Source organism: Salmo trutta, chromosome 23, assembly GCF_901001165.1.
Source record: "Salmo trutta chromosome 23, fSalTru1.1, whole genome shotgun sequence".
NCBI lineage: Eukaryota > Metazoa > Chordata > Actinopteri > Salmoniformes > Salmonidae > Salmo > Salmo trutta.
Genome location: NC_042979.1, coordinates 36,966,424 through 36,983,765, shown reverse-complemented (window position 1 = coordinate 36,983,765; position 17,342 = coordinate 36,966,424). Strand labels below are relative to the sequence as shown.

The window sequence follows — 17,342 nt, the reverse complement described above, 5'->3', positions numbered from 1 at the left end:
TACGGAGTGCCAATATGGCCGACCGGTGGCTTCAAAGCCTCTCAACGACCACTACATAGCATCAGCAATCCAGGCTTTGTATTGGTTTCTACGAGGTTTGGCTTGCAAACGTTGCCATGACATCGCCTACAAGTGTGATCGGGGATTTCTATTAGATAAGTATTTTCTGGCTATATTCACACTGCCGTCTCTGGGCACAGCTAGCTAAACTATTGGGAGCCACTGCACATAGAGGCGTTTGAGGTCAATCCATCCAATTTTGTAATGTCGAAATAATGTGCACGCGCATTAGTGTATACGCCCATCACAACATCTGGTGCTAGCTGAGACAGCTCTGCTTCATCGTACACACTTGAGCTCCTGGAAAGCTTAAATAATAACGCAATTAATTCACTTAAGGGAAATGCGTTGGTTGATGCCAATTACTCATAATCAGGTTAAGCAAGCTAATGTGCGTATTATCCGATCACAAAATAACCTTAACTGCCAAACCACTGTGCAATAACTGATTTATTAATTTGTTACGGATAGATTTGTGAACCTGCGCAGTGCCTTAATCAAGCTGATGCAGAACTGGATACAATGTCACCACATCCTAACAAAGAGACCTTTGTTAGATGAAGACAACCAGAGTTACATATAGCAGGGAGTTCACATATGATCAGAAAACTACATACGGGTTATATAGACGAATGAAAATGACAGACTAATTATTTTATTAGTCATCTCAGGGATCTTACTTATTAAACGTCAGACAAGCAATTTCCGATTTTGCTCCTCACTAAGAGGCAATAGACATGGGGGGAAAAAAGAAAAAGAAAACAAATTGTGTAGGACACTAAATACTACATAAAAACAACCCACAAGTTAAAAGTGGCAGAGCCGCCTTTTAATACTGTACATTGTTTATTTTCCATCTTTAGAAAAAAGCTATTTCTAAACATTTTCAACTTTGATGCGTTTGGGCATGGCCACGATAATCTCCATCCCTGCCCTTTTTCTCTTCCCCTTTGAGGTGAGAACTGTTTTGACGCTAGCGTCCTTCTGAACCACCATGGCCTCACTCTGAGCCTGGAGAACGTCCAGTTTCTGCCTGAGCTCCTGTAGGTGGTCAATGTCGTTGATCCCGCTCACATTCTCCATGATGGATTTGAGTTTGGCCACACACTCCCTCTGCAGTTCCTCCTTTTGCAGTTCCTCCCTCTCCCGCAGGCCCTGTGAAGCCTGTGGGGCCACCCACTGTGTGTGTATGCTATGCAGTTGTAACTGTGGAGTTTGAGGAGTTTGCACCAGTGGCACTGTTTCTTCAGGCCCATCCCACTGAAGAGAGACTGGGGAAGCTGGGGAGAGATGCATTAGACCATTGAGGGCTTCCTCCATCTCCTCTGTTGTGGTGTGAGTGGTCTGTGAATGCAGCCTGAGCAGAGGGTGGTCCCTGTATTTGGGACACAGGTGCTCCCAGGTCCAGTTAGGCTCAGACCTGAAGACGTGACAGAAGTGTTCACAGGGCAGGCGCTGGTCCCTCCACACCTCACACTCACAGGAGGGCCAGGTGGACTCTGAACCGAAGCTGACCGTGTAGGACCGTGCTGCCGTGGTCTCTGCCCGACTCTTCACCCGGAAGGTGCCGTCGGCGGCGTCGCTGGCCTGCTCCACCATGATGTCGGGGTCTTGCAAGGCCGCAGACATGTTGTCCATCACCAGGGCCACCACACTCCAAGGGCGATGCCACAGGAACGGAGGCACAGTGGGGTTGAGGCTGTACTCGCCAGAGGACTGGCTGTTGAGGTCTGTGTACCTGGAGGTTCAGGGAGTGTAGCAGGTTTAGACTGACCAAACATCACAGCACTTACATTAAAGGGGAATTACACTCCAAAATAAAAGTTTACAAAAGTAGTCAAATGTCAAGATGAGTCCACATTCTACATCTTAACCCCAATGGAAAAGATAAGCACTGTAAAATATATGGTGTTTATCTTCATAAATTTTGCAGATATGTCAACAGAAGACCACTTTTGACAGCGAATACTATTCTAAATGACATTGAATCCTATTCTAAAACGAACTTACCTTTGGTGCATCTGTGGGAAGTAGTCATCAACAAGAAACTGCAGCATTTGGCTCAGGGTGTCTTTTTTATGGACCTTCATGTTATTATGTGTGAAAAAGTCGCTCTGCATCTCCAGACCTCCGTTCACCATAGACACAAAGTTGACAATATCAACCCTCACAGCGTTCGCCCATCTCTAAATGAACAAAAACAAGAGCATGTAGCTAGCCTCTCTATGCTCCATCATTAGACTAGGATGCACATTATGGACCTATAGCTAGCATATTATGGATCTATAGCTAGATACCGTATCATGGATTCAGCTAGCAAAAACATTCTACAGACTGTCTACATACAGTAGTTGTGGTTTAAACATGCTGTCTGCTTCAGGATGAAAGCACCTCTAAGCACAGGTCTGAAATCTGCTTTCCATCTAACCACCCTGACCTTCATTAATACGCATGTGAAGACACAGCAGGTCCAGGACCTGACCCCATTGCCCCTGTGATTTCATTAATTGACATGTGCACTACAAACCTTCTCCTCTGACAGCCACTTGTTAGTGAACCAGTTCTTGAAAAGTTGTCTCTTTTCCAACCAGATGGGGCTCTGCTGTAGTAGTTCTACTGCCCCCTGGTGTTGCTTTCTGGTAAGGGATTCAGCAATGGCCTTCATCATATCAAAGATCCCCTCCTGGTTGGTGATGGCTCGGGACCGGTTGCTCAGCCACTTGGTCCAGGTCCTCTCCCGCAGGTGATCGCTGAAGACTGCCTGAGCACCTGAGATTGGAATGAGAAACAGTCCGTAATTAGCAAACTGTAACCCGCTCATCCTCTAGTATTTAGAGATTGTAACAGATTAAACATTTTCTTGACCAACAGGTCTTTTCAAAAGAAAATCCTGAAACTCACAGCCAACAGTGTTGAGAGAACATTATGAAGCTAACTTGCTTTTCCCACCTCATAGCTAACATTAAAACCTCACCACTGTTCACCTGTGAATGCTGCCTCCACCGCCTTCATCTCCACAGGACAGTGTTCAGTGAGGATGTAGGCTGGGCTCCAGCCCCGGTTCCACTGCCTGAACACCCCCAGCGCCTCCCCCAACGCTTCGGCGTTCCTCGACTGCACCACAAACAGGCCCACCGGCACCACGCTCACATTGGTGCGCACGCACAGGAAGAAGAGTGGCAGGGGGAAGCGCGTCCTCTTATAGGCCGCGTCCAGGAAGCACACCTCCTTGCCATACTGCCGAAGCAGCCGTCGCTGCCAGTCCGTCTGGTAGCAGAGCAACAGGTTCTCGCTCTCTGATTGAACCCTAAGCAGGAAGTTGATTCTAGGAGCTTCCGCCTTCCAATTCTCTGCCAAGGTCTAAGAGGGGGGAGTTATGGTTAATAGCTGAGGTGAAACTTTTGCGTCCTTTCAATTATTTCAGTGCTAACCAAACTCCTTTTTGCGCCAGCGTGAGCTTTATATATGGTTGTGCACCTTGACTTTTGCTATAACATGTCTGTCTTATTCTAAACCACAGCAGTGATATTCCCATGGCCTTAAACAACCCCAATGACGTGTCATGGAGTAATATTTATCTGTGCTCTGTTACATCACACAGTCCTTAGTTCTCAAAATGTTCCACTGAGGACACCTGTTAAAGTTCCCATGTATTAATTCACCATACCCAGTGTGTAGAAGTTTCAGACTACATACTTTCTAAAAAGGAGTTCCAGAATGAGGGGTGCTTTAGCTCTGCTGGTGTTGCTGTTCTGTCTGTTTGGGGAATGGGCTCAGGGAGAGAGTGGTGGGGTCTGAGAGAATGACATCACTCAACCCAGTTGTTGTTGTACATTTACATAATAATGGCCAGCATCTACTGTCAACAAGTAGGGCGGCAGGTAGCCTAGCAGTTAAGAGCGTTGGGCCAGTAATAGAAAGGTTGCCGGTTAGAATCAGCCGACTAGGTGAAAAATCTGTCTGTGCCCTTTGAGCAAGGCACTTTACCCTAATTGCTCATGTAAGTCACTCTGGATGAGAACGTCTGTTAATTACTCAAATATAAATACAATCGCAATGGAGGCAATGACTATGTATCCAATTCAGTGACTCTGGCTGCGTTTAGACAGGCAGCCTAGTTCTGATCTTTTTTTCACAAGTTGGTCTTTTGAGACTGAAAGACTGAAAGCTATATATACTGAAAGCATGAATGTTGACATGTAGAATGTTTTGGGACTATATCAAAAAGTACACTAATGAAACAATAGTGAGTAAAATGCCCCGTTAAACAAGTGTTTCAAAGAGGGTGGGTGACATGCATACAAACTATTCATAAATTGCATTGAAAACATACAGCTAACACCACAAGCCCCAATGTCTCAGAAGACAATCCAAATATCTGATGAATAGGTGGGAATGATGGAGTGCAGCACAGCCTTCTCACCAGCAGGTTGACCAGGTCTATTTTGCTGTAGTGTTCCTCCGCGATAACCTGAGCCATGACGGCATGGATGGTTTTCTCTGTGGGGAAGAAGCGCCTCAGCGGCGGCGGGGTCGTGTCTCGGAACAGCTCCGTCCGCACGTACTGGACCATCTGGTTCTTTACCTCCTTCACCTTCCTCACCCCCTGCTGCACCAACGCTCGGATGTAACCTTTGACCCTGTCGTCCATCTGATCTGCACCCTGAGGGAACGAGAAGAGTGGCGTTAAGTAGAGAAAATACCCCTAACCACTGTTACAGGGTCAGATACTTGTATTCCACAGGGAATTTTAAGAGATCAAGGTTTTATTACATCTGTGTACCGAATAGACATACAGATACTAGTTATGTAGCCTAAAGAGAGTCCAATGCAATAGATCCCATGGTCATAGTATAGTAATAACATAGTAATACCTTTCCAATAGGGTGGCCCTTGTGGTCAGTGACACTGGGTATTTTGAGGAAATACTGTATCTTCCACTGCACCGAGGCTGGGTCTGTCTGGAGAGCTTGTTTGATGGAAATAGACATGACCCTCCTCAACCGTGATGTGTCCTTCTCCAACTGATGCAGTGTGGAGCGAACACACACACACACACACACACACACACACACACACACACACACACACACACACACGTCTGATGTGCATCCTACTGTTGACTGTGTTGCACGGTCACTGGAGTTACATAATAAACATATATAAACATAAACACAGTATTTAACCCGTACCTTGAATCCAGGGAACTTGACAATACGGCTGATTGTGAACACAGCAGGACATGCTACCTTCTTGGTTTTCAGCAACAGGTTTCTTTTTTCCTTGCCATCTTTTTCCTGAAATATAAAAATCAAATGTTATTTGTCACATGCTTAGTAAACAACTGGTGTAAACCAACAGCGACATGCTTACAGGCCCTTCCCAACAAAGTAAAATAACAGAAAAGCAATAACAAGGAATGAATACACAATAAGTAACAATAACTTTGCTATATACACGTTGTACCTGTACTGAGTCGATGTGCAAGGGTACGAGGTTATTGAGGTAGATATGTACATATAGGTAGGGGTAAAGTGACTAGGCAACAGGACAGATAAACAGTAGCAGCAGCGTATGTGATGAGTCAAAGGAGTTAGTGCAAAAAGGGTCAATGCAGATAGTCCGGGTAGCTATTTGATTAACTATTTAGCAGTCTTAAGGCTTGGGGGTAGACGCGGTTCATGGTCCTGTTGGTTCAAGACTTGTTGCATCGGTACCGCTTGCCGTGCTGTAGCAGAGAGAACAGTCTATTACATGGGTGGCTGGAGTCTGATCATTTTTAGGGGCTTCTTCTGACACCGCCTGGTATAGAGGTCCTGGATGGCAGGTAGCACTGCTCCAGTAATGTACTGGGCCGTATGCACTACCCTCTGTAGCGCCTTGCAGTCGGATACAAAGCTGATGCCATACCAAGCTGTGATGCAGCCAGTCAGGATGCTCTCAATGGTGCAGCTGTAGAACTTTTTGAGGATTTTGGATTAAATTAGTGGTAGGTAAGAATGGAATTGTTGAGATTAGTTGTGAACCTCAACTACCTAGAAGCATTGATGGAACCAGGGTCGTATTCATTAGGCACCATATGGAAGAAAATGTAATGAAATAGGGAGGGACAACCTCTACTCCAATAAGAAAAGCTCCTTTACAATGCTTTTTAACGTTTTTCCATATTGTGTCCTAATGAATTTGATTCAGGTTTAGATGCAAAATACATCCTAGCTACAGACTGTTACACCTGATAATGTGATCCAACCAAAGATTCAAGGATGAAGACAGCATTGCCAATCTAAGGTTGGTGGAAAATTCTCTGTGCTACACCAAACGGTATCTAACTTGTAACTCCCACTAATGGATACCAAAAATATTTTGTTAGATCACATTATCTGGTGTAACAAACTGTAGCTACATGGAACACTTAAAAGCCATTTCAGAATATCATAGATATCAGCACCCTTTGATCCTCAAGTTCCTGCCTCTTCTTGAATCCACACTTTGCCCGGCCCCTGTGGCATCCCATCAGTTTGTGTCCGATGAACATGAAGGGTACGCTGTCAAAGGGGATACAGGGAGTACCCTTGCCGTACTTCCATTCCCAGTATAACCGGTTCTTGTGGTCCTGTGGTTTCCAACCTGTTTAGCAGAACACATTGAAAGAGCCATGAGTCCAGAGGGGTATTCATTAGTCTGATTTGCAGCAAAACATTTTCTGTTGCAAAACGTTTTGTCAACGGAAGCCATTTACTTTCTAGGAACCAAACGGAACTAAAACGGGGAGGGACTTACCTGAATGTGTCCAATAGAAAACCACGTTTTCGTTGCAAAGCGTTATATGTTTGGAGTAAACTGTTTCCGTTGCAAAATGCAACACAAAAACGTTTGCAACGGAATCCGACTAATGAATACACCAGTAGTTTCTGGAGGTTTCATCACTACATAAGAATATTAATCAATCAATGTAGGTAGCTAAATAGTATGGAACTGCTGAAAGATAGCCATGTCACTCGTGATTGTTTGCACTGTCTGCAGCTTGATCAATGCACGTTTCCTACACGCAGCACACTCTTTGGCTAACGTCGATAGCTAGTTTACCTTGGTCATTGAAGCGCTTGTCCACACGGTAAGAAATATATTTCACACAGGTTGACTCTTCGACGTGTGAGATATGCTTATTGACCTCTTCAATTGTTTCAAAGACAGCTTCGTCGCTCATTTTTGTTTATAATCTGTTACCAATGCATATAAACATTCAAAAAATGTCGCTTGCTAAACTGAAGCGGTAATGTTTGCGACTATTTAATTGGTTCACGTGCGGATCAATAGACCCGCCTTCTTCAAATTGTGGTTTCTCATTGGTGTAACGTGAGATCCGTCACCAAAATGGAAACAAACGATTGGCTTCCAATCGAAACCAATCAACCATTTTATTTTACGTCATTACATTGCGACTCAACCACGCTGAGGACAACAGAAGCTTGACCTTACGGAATTTAAAATATTTTCGTAGCAATTTTCCTCAATGTTTCAACAGAATACAATTCGGGTTACGAATCGTATATTTTGGCACTGGCATAGAAGTTATACTTTGTTGAGATCATGGACTCGGTTATCAAGGACAAGACTACAGCACGTACAACCGCTTGCATCAGGGACCAGTCAATGGTCCACTTCACAGTCAAGACACAGCAGTGGTCCGACTTTGCCATTTGCTTTCAGGCAGTATCGAAGAGATGTACCTTTAGATAAACAATTCTCTACCACAACACACGTCTGCAGCGATTCCATTGGGAAGATTCATTCAACACATTACCACTTGGTTTACACATGCAAGGTAATGGATGAGATTTGAAATGGAAGATCAGTTCTTTTTCACATCATGTTTCTACAGTGACAGTCATAGGATGATTTGTCAATCAAGATTTGGTTGGTGAGGTGATCAAAACACTGGCACTCAGGGCCGTATCCACAAAGCATCTCAGAGTAGGAGTGTGATGGATTTAAAAATATATATATTTTAACTTTTATTTAACTAGGCAAGTCAGTTAAGAACAAATTCTTATTTACAATGACAGCCTACCAAAAGGCAAAATACCTTCTGCTGGGATAAAAAATATAATGTCTATGTATTGTGTGTTTTGTCATATATATATATATATATATATATATATATATAGTAATGAAACGGGCAGGGAGCAGGACTCGAACCCTCGACCTTCTAGCCCGAAGTCCAGCGTACTATCGACTGTGCCGCAAAAGCATGCTCGTGCGGCACAGTCGATAGCGCGCTGGACTTCGGGCTAGAAGGTCGAGGGTTTGAAACCTGCTCCCTGCCTGTTTCATTACAATACAGTGGGGGGGAAAAGTATTTGATCCCCTGCTGATTTTGTACGTTTGCCCACTTACAAAGAAATGATCAGTCTATAATTTGAATAGTAGGTTTATTTGAACAGTGAGAGACAGAATAACAACAACAAAAAAATCTAGAAAAAAACGCATGTCAAAAATGTTATAAAATGATTTCCATTTTAATGAGGGAAATAAGTATTTGACCCCTCTGCAAAACATGACTTAGTACTTGGTGGCAAAACCCTTGTTGGCAATCACAGAGGTCAGACGTTTCTTGTAGTTGGCCACCAGGTTTGCACACATCTCAGGAGGGATTTTGTTTCGAGGCTGACGTTTGGCAACTCGAACCTTCAGCTCCCTCCAGATTTTCTATGGGATTAAGGTCTGGTGTCTGGCTAGGCCACTCCAGGACCTTAATGTGCTTCTTCTTGAGCCACTCCTTTGTTGCCTTGGCCGTGTGTTTTGGGTCATTGTCATGCTGGAATACCCATCCACGACCCATTTTCAATGCCCTGGCTGAGGGAAGGAGGTTCTCACCCAAGATTTGACGGTACATGGCCCCGTCCATCGTCCCTTTGATGCGGTGAAGTTGTCCTGTCCCATTAGCAGAAAAACACCCCCAAAGCATAATGTTTCCACCTCCATGTTTGACGGTGGAGATGGTGTTCTTGTGGTCATAGGCAGCATTCCTCCTCTTCCAAACACGGCAATTTGAGTTGATGTCAAAGAGCTCCATTTTGGTCTCATCTGACCACAACACTTTCACCAATTGTCCTCTGAGTCATTCAGATGTTCATTGGCAAACTTCAGACGGGCATGTATATGTGCTTTCTTGAGCAGGGGGACCTTGCGGGCGCTGGTCTTGTAGCCCATTCCAGCCTTGTGTAGGTCTACAATCTTGTCCCTGACATCCTTGGAGAGCTCTTTGGTCTTGGCCATGGTGGAGAGTTTAGAATCTGATTGATTGATTGCTTCTGTGGACGGGTGTCTTTTTTACAGGTAACAAGCTGAGGTTAGGAGCACTCCCTTTAAGAGTGTGCTCCTAATCTCAGCTCGTTACCTATATAAAAGACACCTGGGAGCCAGAAATCTTTCTGATTGAGAGGGGTCAAATACTTATTTCCCTCATTAAAATGCAAATCAATTTATAACATTTCTGACATGCGTTTTTCTGGATATTTTTGTTGTTATTCTGTCTCTCACTGTTCAAATAAACCTACCATTAAAAGTATAGACTGATCCTTTCTTTGTCAGTGGGCAAATGTACAAAATCAGCAGGGGATCAAATACTTTTTTCCCCACTGTGTATATATATATATATATATATATATATATATATATATATATATATATATATATATATATATATATATATATATATATAGGACAAAACGCACATCACGACAACAATACATCATGCAAAGCAGCCACAACTGTCAGTAAGAGTGTCCATGATTGAGTCTTTGAATGAAGAGATTGAGATAAAACTGTCCAGGTTGAGTGTTTATTTGCAGCTTGTTTCTGTCTCTAGCTGCAGCGAACTGAAAATATCTGTTTTGCCTTTTAGATAATAATGAATACGATTATATGGATAGTTTATAAAGTTCAGATTCACCCTGACTCTTCTAATAAACTGTATCATTATTTGACTGTAAATTATCTGTATGCAGGTGTGCTCAACCAGGTCAACAAAGAGGATATCCAAGGTAGCCTATCATAAAGGTGTTGTCCTAGTGACCTGCCCAGGATGTGAAAAACACCACATTATTGCTGACAACTTGGGTTGGTTCTCTGACCTGAAGGGAAAGAGGTTGGTGGCCAAGTTAATATAGGTCTGAACATTTTACATGCATGCATTCTAGAGTCGTGGCCAAAAGTTTTGAGAATGACACAAATATTAATTTTCACAAAGTCTGCTGCCTCAGTTTGTATGATGGCAATTTGCATATACTCCAGAATGTTATGAAGAGTGATCAGATGAATTGCAATTAATTGCAAAGTCCCTCTTTGCCATGCAAATTAACTGAATCCCCCAAAAACATTTCCACTGCATTTCAGCCCTGCCACAAAAGGACCAGCTGACATCATGTCAGGGATTTTCTCGTTAACACAGGTGTGAGTGTTGAAGAGGACAAGGCTGGAGATCACTCTGTCGTGCTCATTGAGTTCGAATAACAGACTGGAAGCTTCAAAAGGAGGGTGGTGCTTGGAATCATTGTTCTCCCTCTGTCAACCATTGTTACCTGCAAGGAAACACGTGCCGTCATCATTGCTTTGCACAAAAAGGGCTTCACAGGCAAGGATATTGCTGCCAGTAAAATTGCAAGGAGAGCGGTTCAATTGTTGTGAAGAAGGCTTCAGGGCGCCCAAGAAAGTCGAGCAAGCACCAGGACCGTCTCCTAAAGCTGATTCAGCTGCTGGATCGGGGAACCACCAGTACAGAGCTTGCTCAGGAATAGCAGCAGGCAGGTGTGAGTGCATCTGCACGCACAGTGAGGCGAAGACTTTTGGAGGATGGCCTGGTGTCAAAAAGGGCAGCAAAGAAGCCACTTCTCTCCAGGAAAAACATCAGGGACAGACTGATATTCTGCAAAAGGTACAGGGATTGGACTGCTGAGGACTGGGGTAAAGTCATTTTCTCTGATGAATCCCCTTTCCGATTGTTTGGGGCATCCGGAAAAAGCTTGTCCGGAGAAGACGAGGTGAGCGCTACCATCAGTCCTGTGAAATGTCCACAGTAAAGCATCCTGAGACCATTCATGTGTGGGGTTGCTTCTCAGCCAAGGTAGTGGGCTCACTCACAATTTTGCCTAAGAACACAGCCATGAATAAAGAATGGTACCAACACATCCTCCGAGTGCAACTTCTCCCAACCATCCAGGAACAGTTTGCTGACAAACAATGCCTTTTCCAGCATAATGGAGCACCTTGCCATAAGGCAAAAGTGATAACTAAGTGGCTCGGGGAACAAAACATTGATATTTTGGGTCCATAGCCAGGAAACTCCCCAGACCTTAATCCCATTGGGAACTTGTGGTCAATCCTCAAGAGGCGGGTGGACAAACAAAACACTACAAATTCTGACAAACTCCAAGCATTGATTATGTAAGAATTGGCTGCCATCAGTCAGGATGTGGCCCAGAAGTTAATTGACAGCATGCCAGGGCGGATTGCAGAGGTCTTGAAATAGAAGGGTCAATACTGCAAATATTGACTCTTTGCATCAACTTCATGTAATTGTGAATAAAAGCCTTTGACACTTATGAAATGCTTGTAATTATACTTCAGTATTCCATAGTAACATCTGACAAAAATATCTAAAGAATCTGAAGCAGCAAACTTTGGAAATTAATATTTGTGTCATTCTCAAAACTTTTGGCCACGACTGTACAGTATTACAAGGATATGTGTTATCCCTATTGATAGTGATATGCACAGAAGAGAAATGGAACTGCAGTCATAGTGAATCATAAGTGAATCCCGTATTAATAGGCTGTAATGTTTGTGTGGACTAAAGGGCCCTACACACTTCACGCAAATGCAGCATCATTTTCACACAGTTCTCGGTACTTTAGTTTGGAACAAACTATATACGATGCTCCTTCGCTCGGTCTGCATGAAGTGTGTAGCCTCCTTAAGACTGGAGTATTATTCCTGAATCATTTTGTTTTTTATTATTCATGTTTTTTTTCCTTTTTCTTACAGGAACATTGAGGAAATCCTTGCAGCGAAAGGGGAGAAGGTGAAGAGGGTAGAAGAAGAGGCGTCCTTCGAGATTGTTATAGACGAGTCTGGCAAGGATACAACACAGACTGCTCAAGATGCAAAGAAACCTTCACCAGAGTCTGACTCAGGGAAATCATGACTAACTCTCTGTGGGTGTGTGTGCGCGCATACATGCATTTGTCGATGGACTGATCACAACAAGGACACCATTCTCTATGAGGGACAAATAGCTATTACTAAGTAAATGCAACACTTCTTTTGATATTTCCATATTGTCTCCATATTGTTTTCAAAAGATGATCATTTCTTCTAAAACTATTTTATAACAACTGAAAACTAGTGCCTGAATATTCCTTGGGTTTACACCAATCTTACTACCACTGCACTGATCACACTCAAACAGAAAAGGCTGATGCTTGCAATTCATTTTTATTGTAAAGTTGTATGATATAAAGCAGGAAGAATTAACACCCAAAAGCCCATTTATGGCCATGGCAAACTGCCTATCATAGACCCTCTCCCTCTTCATCCATGGTGTCCTCCAGCAGCTCATGAAAGCAATGCTGTCAATCCACATGGAAGCAGAACATAGAGTGCTCCTGTAAAACAATTATCCCGTCAGGAATTCATCAAATAGTCATTGAACAAATGGGATTCACAGTAATACATTTGTCTGAGCATTTTCTATCATGAACCCCAGTTCTGGAGACCCTATCCTCTCATCACAAGCCCAAGCATTTACCTCATCTGCTCTTCTGTGTTTTCCTCTTCCTGCCTCCCTCCCTTTGATCCTTTCCTATTGATGCTTCAACAGATAAAGTGACCTCATATGCCACAATCTGTTTCAAGAAAAAAACATCCGAAAGCCCGCTCACATGAGGTGAATAATCACATGAGATCAGTAATTGTAGTGTTTGAGTTGAAAGACATTCCATAAATGAACTTCTATCAACACTAATACAGTTGTCTACAGAGAACAGGCTTTGATAGTAAACACTTACCTAATGTAGTCATGGAGCTGTGCTCCTCCTCCAACCCTCCCATCCTTTCCAATTGATGCTTCAACAGATCTGTTTCTTTGGCTGCTCTTCTCATCTATCTCAGACTTGAACAGGCTTAGAAAGAGGACAAAAGGAAACCAAAGCAACTTTAAAAGAGAAGTAGAAGAGGCAGACTTCATTTCTTTTTGACATGTCTGTTGGCTCTTTTTCCTGTGCTCTTGGTCTTCTCCTTTCCTGCTCATCCTTAGTTATTTAGATAGTTATTTTGGCCATTCGTACATTGGAATTCTAGTTCCATCTCCTCTCTATTACCTCTTTTCTCTGGGTCTCTGTTTATCTTGCCTCCCCCTTGTGTTTTCCATAACTTTATTTTGATCCACTCAGCTCTCCTTTACTGCTGATCTCATTTACCTTTTATCTCATGGTCCTACCGATTCTGTCCTCAGAACTTGAATTCTATATATCCTACTTCCCTCCTGATAAACCACTCTGGTCTCCCTTCCTCCTCTCTCATGTTTCCTCCTCTTCACCCTCATGCCTGGCTTCCTTATAATTGTTTCCTGCTTTTGCTCATTTTCTCGTTTTGTTGTTTGTTTTTTCTCTTTAAAAAAATCTAATTTGTTTTTGTTTATTTACATCTATTAACATACCTAGGAGCATTGACTTGTACATTTCTTCTTTTGTCTGCTCCCTTTCTTTTGTCATCTACTCAAAAGTTGTCATTGACTCGTCCGCCAATTTCTTCTGCTTCTTCCTTGTTCTTCGCAGAGCGGTCTCTGGACGCTGCTCCCTCTCTTCCCTCCGCACAGAAGCGTCAGATGTAGACGATGTGACCTCGTTTACCACCACCTGTTTTGCTCTCTGTGTCTGCCCTTTTTTCTGACACAGCGCATGCCTCTTTTCTCTTTCAATCTGTGCATTCCTCTCTTCTCTCTCATACAGTTTCTCCATCTCCATCTTGAACCTGGCCTCGTGATCTTTTATTTTTTGAAGCTCTGCTCTCTTCTTATCCTCGTCTCGTATCCTTGTCAGCCTTTTCTGTTCCTCCTTCTCTTGTTCCTGCTGTATCTTCAATCTTCTTTTCTGTTCCTCTTTCCTCCTCTTCTCTTCTTTCTCTCGTGCCTTTTGCTGCATCTCCAACACCTTCATTCTCTCCTTTTCCCTGTTCCTCTCCTCCTCCATCCTCTGTTTCTCAATCTTTTTCAACTTCTCTTCCCTCTTTTTCTCCATCTTTTTCTCTTCCTCTGTCCTCTTTTTCTCTTCTTTTTCACGGGCCTTCTGTTGCATCTCCTGCTTTTTTCTTTCTTTTTTCTCTCTCTTTTTCTCTTGCTCTCGTCTCTTTTTCTCATGTTCGATCTTTAGTTTCATCTCTGCCTTCTCCCTTTTCCTCTGCTCCTCTAACTTGTTTTTTTCCATATTTTCTGTCCTTTTCCTTTCCTCCTCATTCAATTTCTTCTGTCTCTTTTCCCACTTCTTGAGCTCTTCGTCCCTGGCTTTTTCCTTCCTCCTTTCGATCTTCATCATCTCTTCATTTCTCTTAGCCTCGTCCTTGAAATATTTGATCCTGTCTGCGTAGCTCATGGCATTAAGTTCTTCTTTCCCTCGGCTCGCCATCATAGACATTGCATTGGCGGTTGCATATCTCCCTTCCATTTTACCACTATCAATCTCCTTCCTGTCCCTCTCACCATAAGGATCTCTGTGTAGACATCTCTTCTGTTGTCCACTCATGCTCTCCTCACTTTCACTACTCCCCTCCTGACTTGTGTCCTCACTCACACTCTGAGACACATCATCCTCAGACGAGCACGAGGGAGTCACAGCCTTCTCAGTGATGACGCGGAGCGCCTTGATGTAGTCAGCTTCTGTGTTCACCCTGTGAGCGAGCGGGCACAGCTCCTCGTAAATGGATTTCCATGTGAGTGACTCCTCACATACGTCGTCAGGCAGGTATAGATCAGATGATTGCCTCTTGAGCACATTCACAACCTCAACCAGGTCCTGCTGGGTGTCCCCCTGAGTGTCCTCTCGGGCGGCCACTGGCGTGGCGTCTGGGCTGGCTGGGCGCTCGGGGGCTGTGGCAGGGGTATTGGATTGTTCTACTGCAGAGGAGCAGGAGGCCTCAGTGTCATCGTTCTTGTCATCGTTGTTTACCCTTTTCTTCAGAATCTCTTCCTTTCTCTTTTGGGCCATCCTCTCAATCAGCTGTGCTTTATACATGTTCGCAATTTCTGCACCTCTCCGTTGAACTTCCTCAGACAATTCCTCAGACGATGCAATCTCTGGCCTCTTGACCTCATCCTTGACCTTTGCCTGGCCAGTCAATGGGGACCTGGGGTGGACATGCGGATGGGTCTGTCTCATCCGGGCAGGAGGGCCGGAAACCAGGGGGTGGGATGGGACAGCAAATCGGTGTGAAGCGTGTGGGTGTGACGTCTTGGAAGTTGAATGAGGCCATCTTTCAGGGGAGGTGCAGCTCTGTGTGTCCAGAGGGGGAAAGATTGAATGTTTCTTAGATGGGTCCTTCTGGGTGCCGGCAGCATGCTGGTCTGGCTCCGAATGGCTGTTGGCGAGGTACCTGTGGAGGTTGTACCGGGGGAAAGCTGGCAGTGTCGGGGAGACGGGACAAAGAATGGAGGAGGTGGAGCGCTGCTTGATCACCCCTTTATCCACCCCAATCTGTATGATGACAGACACATTTTTATTACTTAATAGCTTGATGGTCATAGTAATAACAATCTTAAAACAATTACAAGTGTATGGGTAATGAATATCATAGAGAAAACACATTTTATTACTGTATATTAGCCTACTAGGAAAATGGGAAGGTCCACACTTTTGGAATCATTCCGATTCAGAAATTCCTCCATTCTTTTTCAACTTTATTCTAAGAATGCAGACCTTCCTAAGAATACTACCATTGCAGAATGCAGACCTTCTTAAGAAAACTACCAGTGCAGAACGCAGGCCTTCCTCAGAATACTATCAGTTCAGAATACAGACCTTCCTCAGAATACTACCAGAGCATAATGCCGACAGAACTCATAATACTACCAGTGCAGAATGCAGACCTTCCTCACAATGCTACCAGTGCAGATTCTAGACCTTCTTAAGAATATTACCAGTGCAGAATGCAGACCTTCCTAAGAATACTATCATTGCAGAATGCAGACCTTCTTAAGAATACTACCAGTGCAGAACGCAGGCCTTCCTCAGAATACTATCAGTTCAGAATACAGACCTTCCTCAGAATACTACCAGAGCATAATGCCGACAGAACTCATAATACTACCAGTGCAGAATGCAGACCTTCCTCACAATGCTACCAGTGCAGATTCTAGACCTTCTTAAGAATACTACCAGTGCAGAACGCAGGCCTTCCTCAGAATACTACCAGTGCAGAATGCAGACCTTCCTCAGAATATGACAGACACATTTTTATTACTTAATAGCTTGATGGTCATAGTAATAACAATCTTAAAACAATTACATGTGTATGGGTAATAAATATCATAAAGAAAACACGTTTTATTACTGTATATTAGCCTGTTAGGAAAATGGGAAGGTCCACACTTTTGGAATCATTCCGATTCAGAAATTCCTCCATTCTTTTTCAACTTTATTCTAAGAATGCAGACCTTCCTAAGAATACTACCATTGCAGAATGCAGACCTTCTTAAGAAAACTACCAGTGCAGAACGCAGGCCTTCCTCAGAATACTATCAGTTCAGAATACAGACCTTCCTCAGAATACTACCAGAGCATAATGCCGACAGAACTCATAATACTACCAGTGCAGAACGCAGGCCTTCCTCAGAATACTACCAGTGCAGAACGCAGGCCTTCCTCAGAATACTATCAGTTCAGAATACAGACCTTCTTAAGAATACTACCAGTGCAGAACGCAGGCCTTCTTAAGAATACTACCAGTGCAGAATGCAGACCTTCCTCAGAATACTACCAGTGCAGATTCTAGACCTTCTTAAGAATACTACCAGTGCAGAACGCAGGCCTTCTTAAGAATACTACCAGTGCAGAATGCAGACCTTCTTAATAATACTACCAGTGCAGAATTCAGAGCTTCCTGAGAATACTACCAGTTCAGAATACAGACCTTCCTCAGAATACTACCAGAGCATAATGCCGACAGAACTCATAATACTACCAGTGCAGAATGCAGACCTTCCTCAGAATACTACCAGTGCAGAATGCAGA

General features: G+C 43.6%; 2 protein-coding genes and 1 long non-coding RNA gene across 3 annotated transcripts; 1 reads left to right on the top strand and 2 right to left on the bottom strand.

Moving 5' to 3' along the window:
* Positions 1–693: 693 nt before the first annotated feature.
* LOC115159957 (uncharacterized) lies at positions 694–7,358 on the bottom strand. Its single transcript, XM_029710104.1, has 9 exons — positions 7,147–7,358; positions 6,509–6,687; positions 5,253–5,357; positions 4,935–5,084; positions 4,484–4,723; positions 3,045–3,420; positions 2,588–2,829; positions 2,071–2,246; positions 694–1,798 (listed from the first exon to the last, which is right to left on the bottom strand). The coding sequence occupies exons 1-9, from the start codon at positions 7,265–7,267 to the stop codon at positions 937–939; spliced, it is 2,451 nt and encodes an 816-aa protein (XP_029565964.1). The 5' UTR covers positions 7,268–7,358; the 3' UTR covers positions 694–936.
* A 19-nt stretch (positions 7,359–7,377) lies between these two features.
* dnlz (DNL-type zinc finger) lies at positions 7,378–12,457 on the top strand. The gene is made up of 3 exons (XM_029710106.1): positions 7,378–7,885; positions 10,071–10,210; positions 12,106–12,457. Exons 1-3 carry the CDS (start codon positions 7,574–7,576, stop codon positions 12,263–12,265), a joined length of 612 nt encoding a protein of 203 aa, XP_029565966.1. The 5' UTR covers positions 7,378–7,573; the 3' UTR covers positions 12,266–12,457.
* Positions 12,458–12,539: 82 nt separating this feature from the next.
* LOC115159959 (uncharacterized) lies at positions 12,540–13,698 on the bottom strand. The gene is made up of 2 exons (XR_003868976.1): positions 13,128–13,698; positions 12,540–12,965 (listed from the first exon to the last, which is right to left on the bottom strand). It is a non-coding gene; the product is annotated as an uncharacterized LOC115159959 (long non-coding RNA).
* Positions 13,699–17,342: the final 3,644 nt, after the last annotated feature.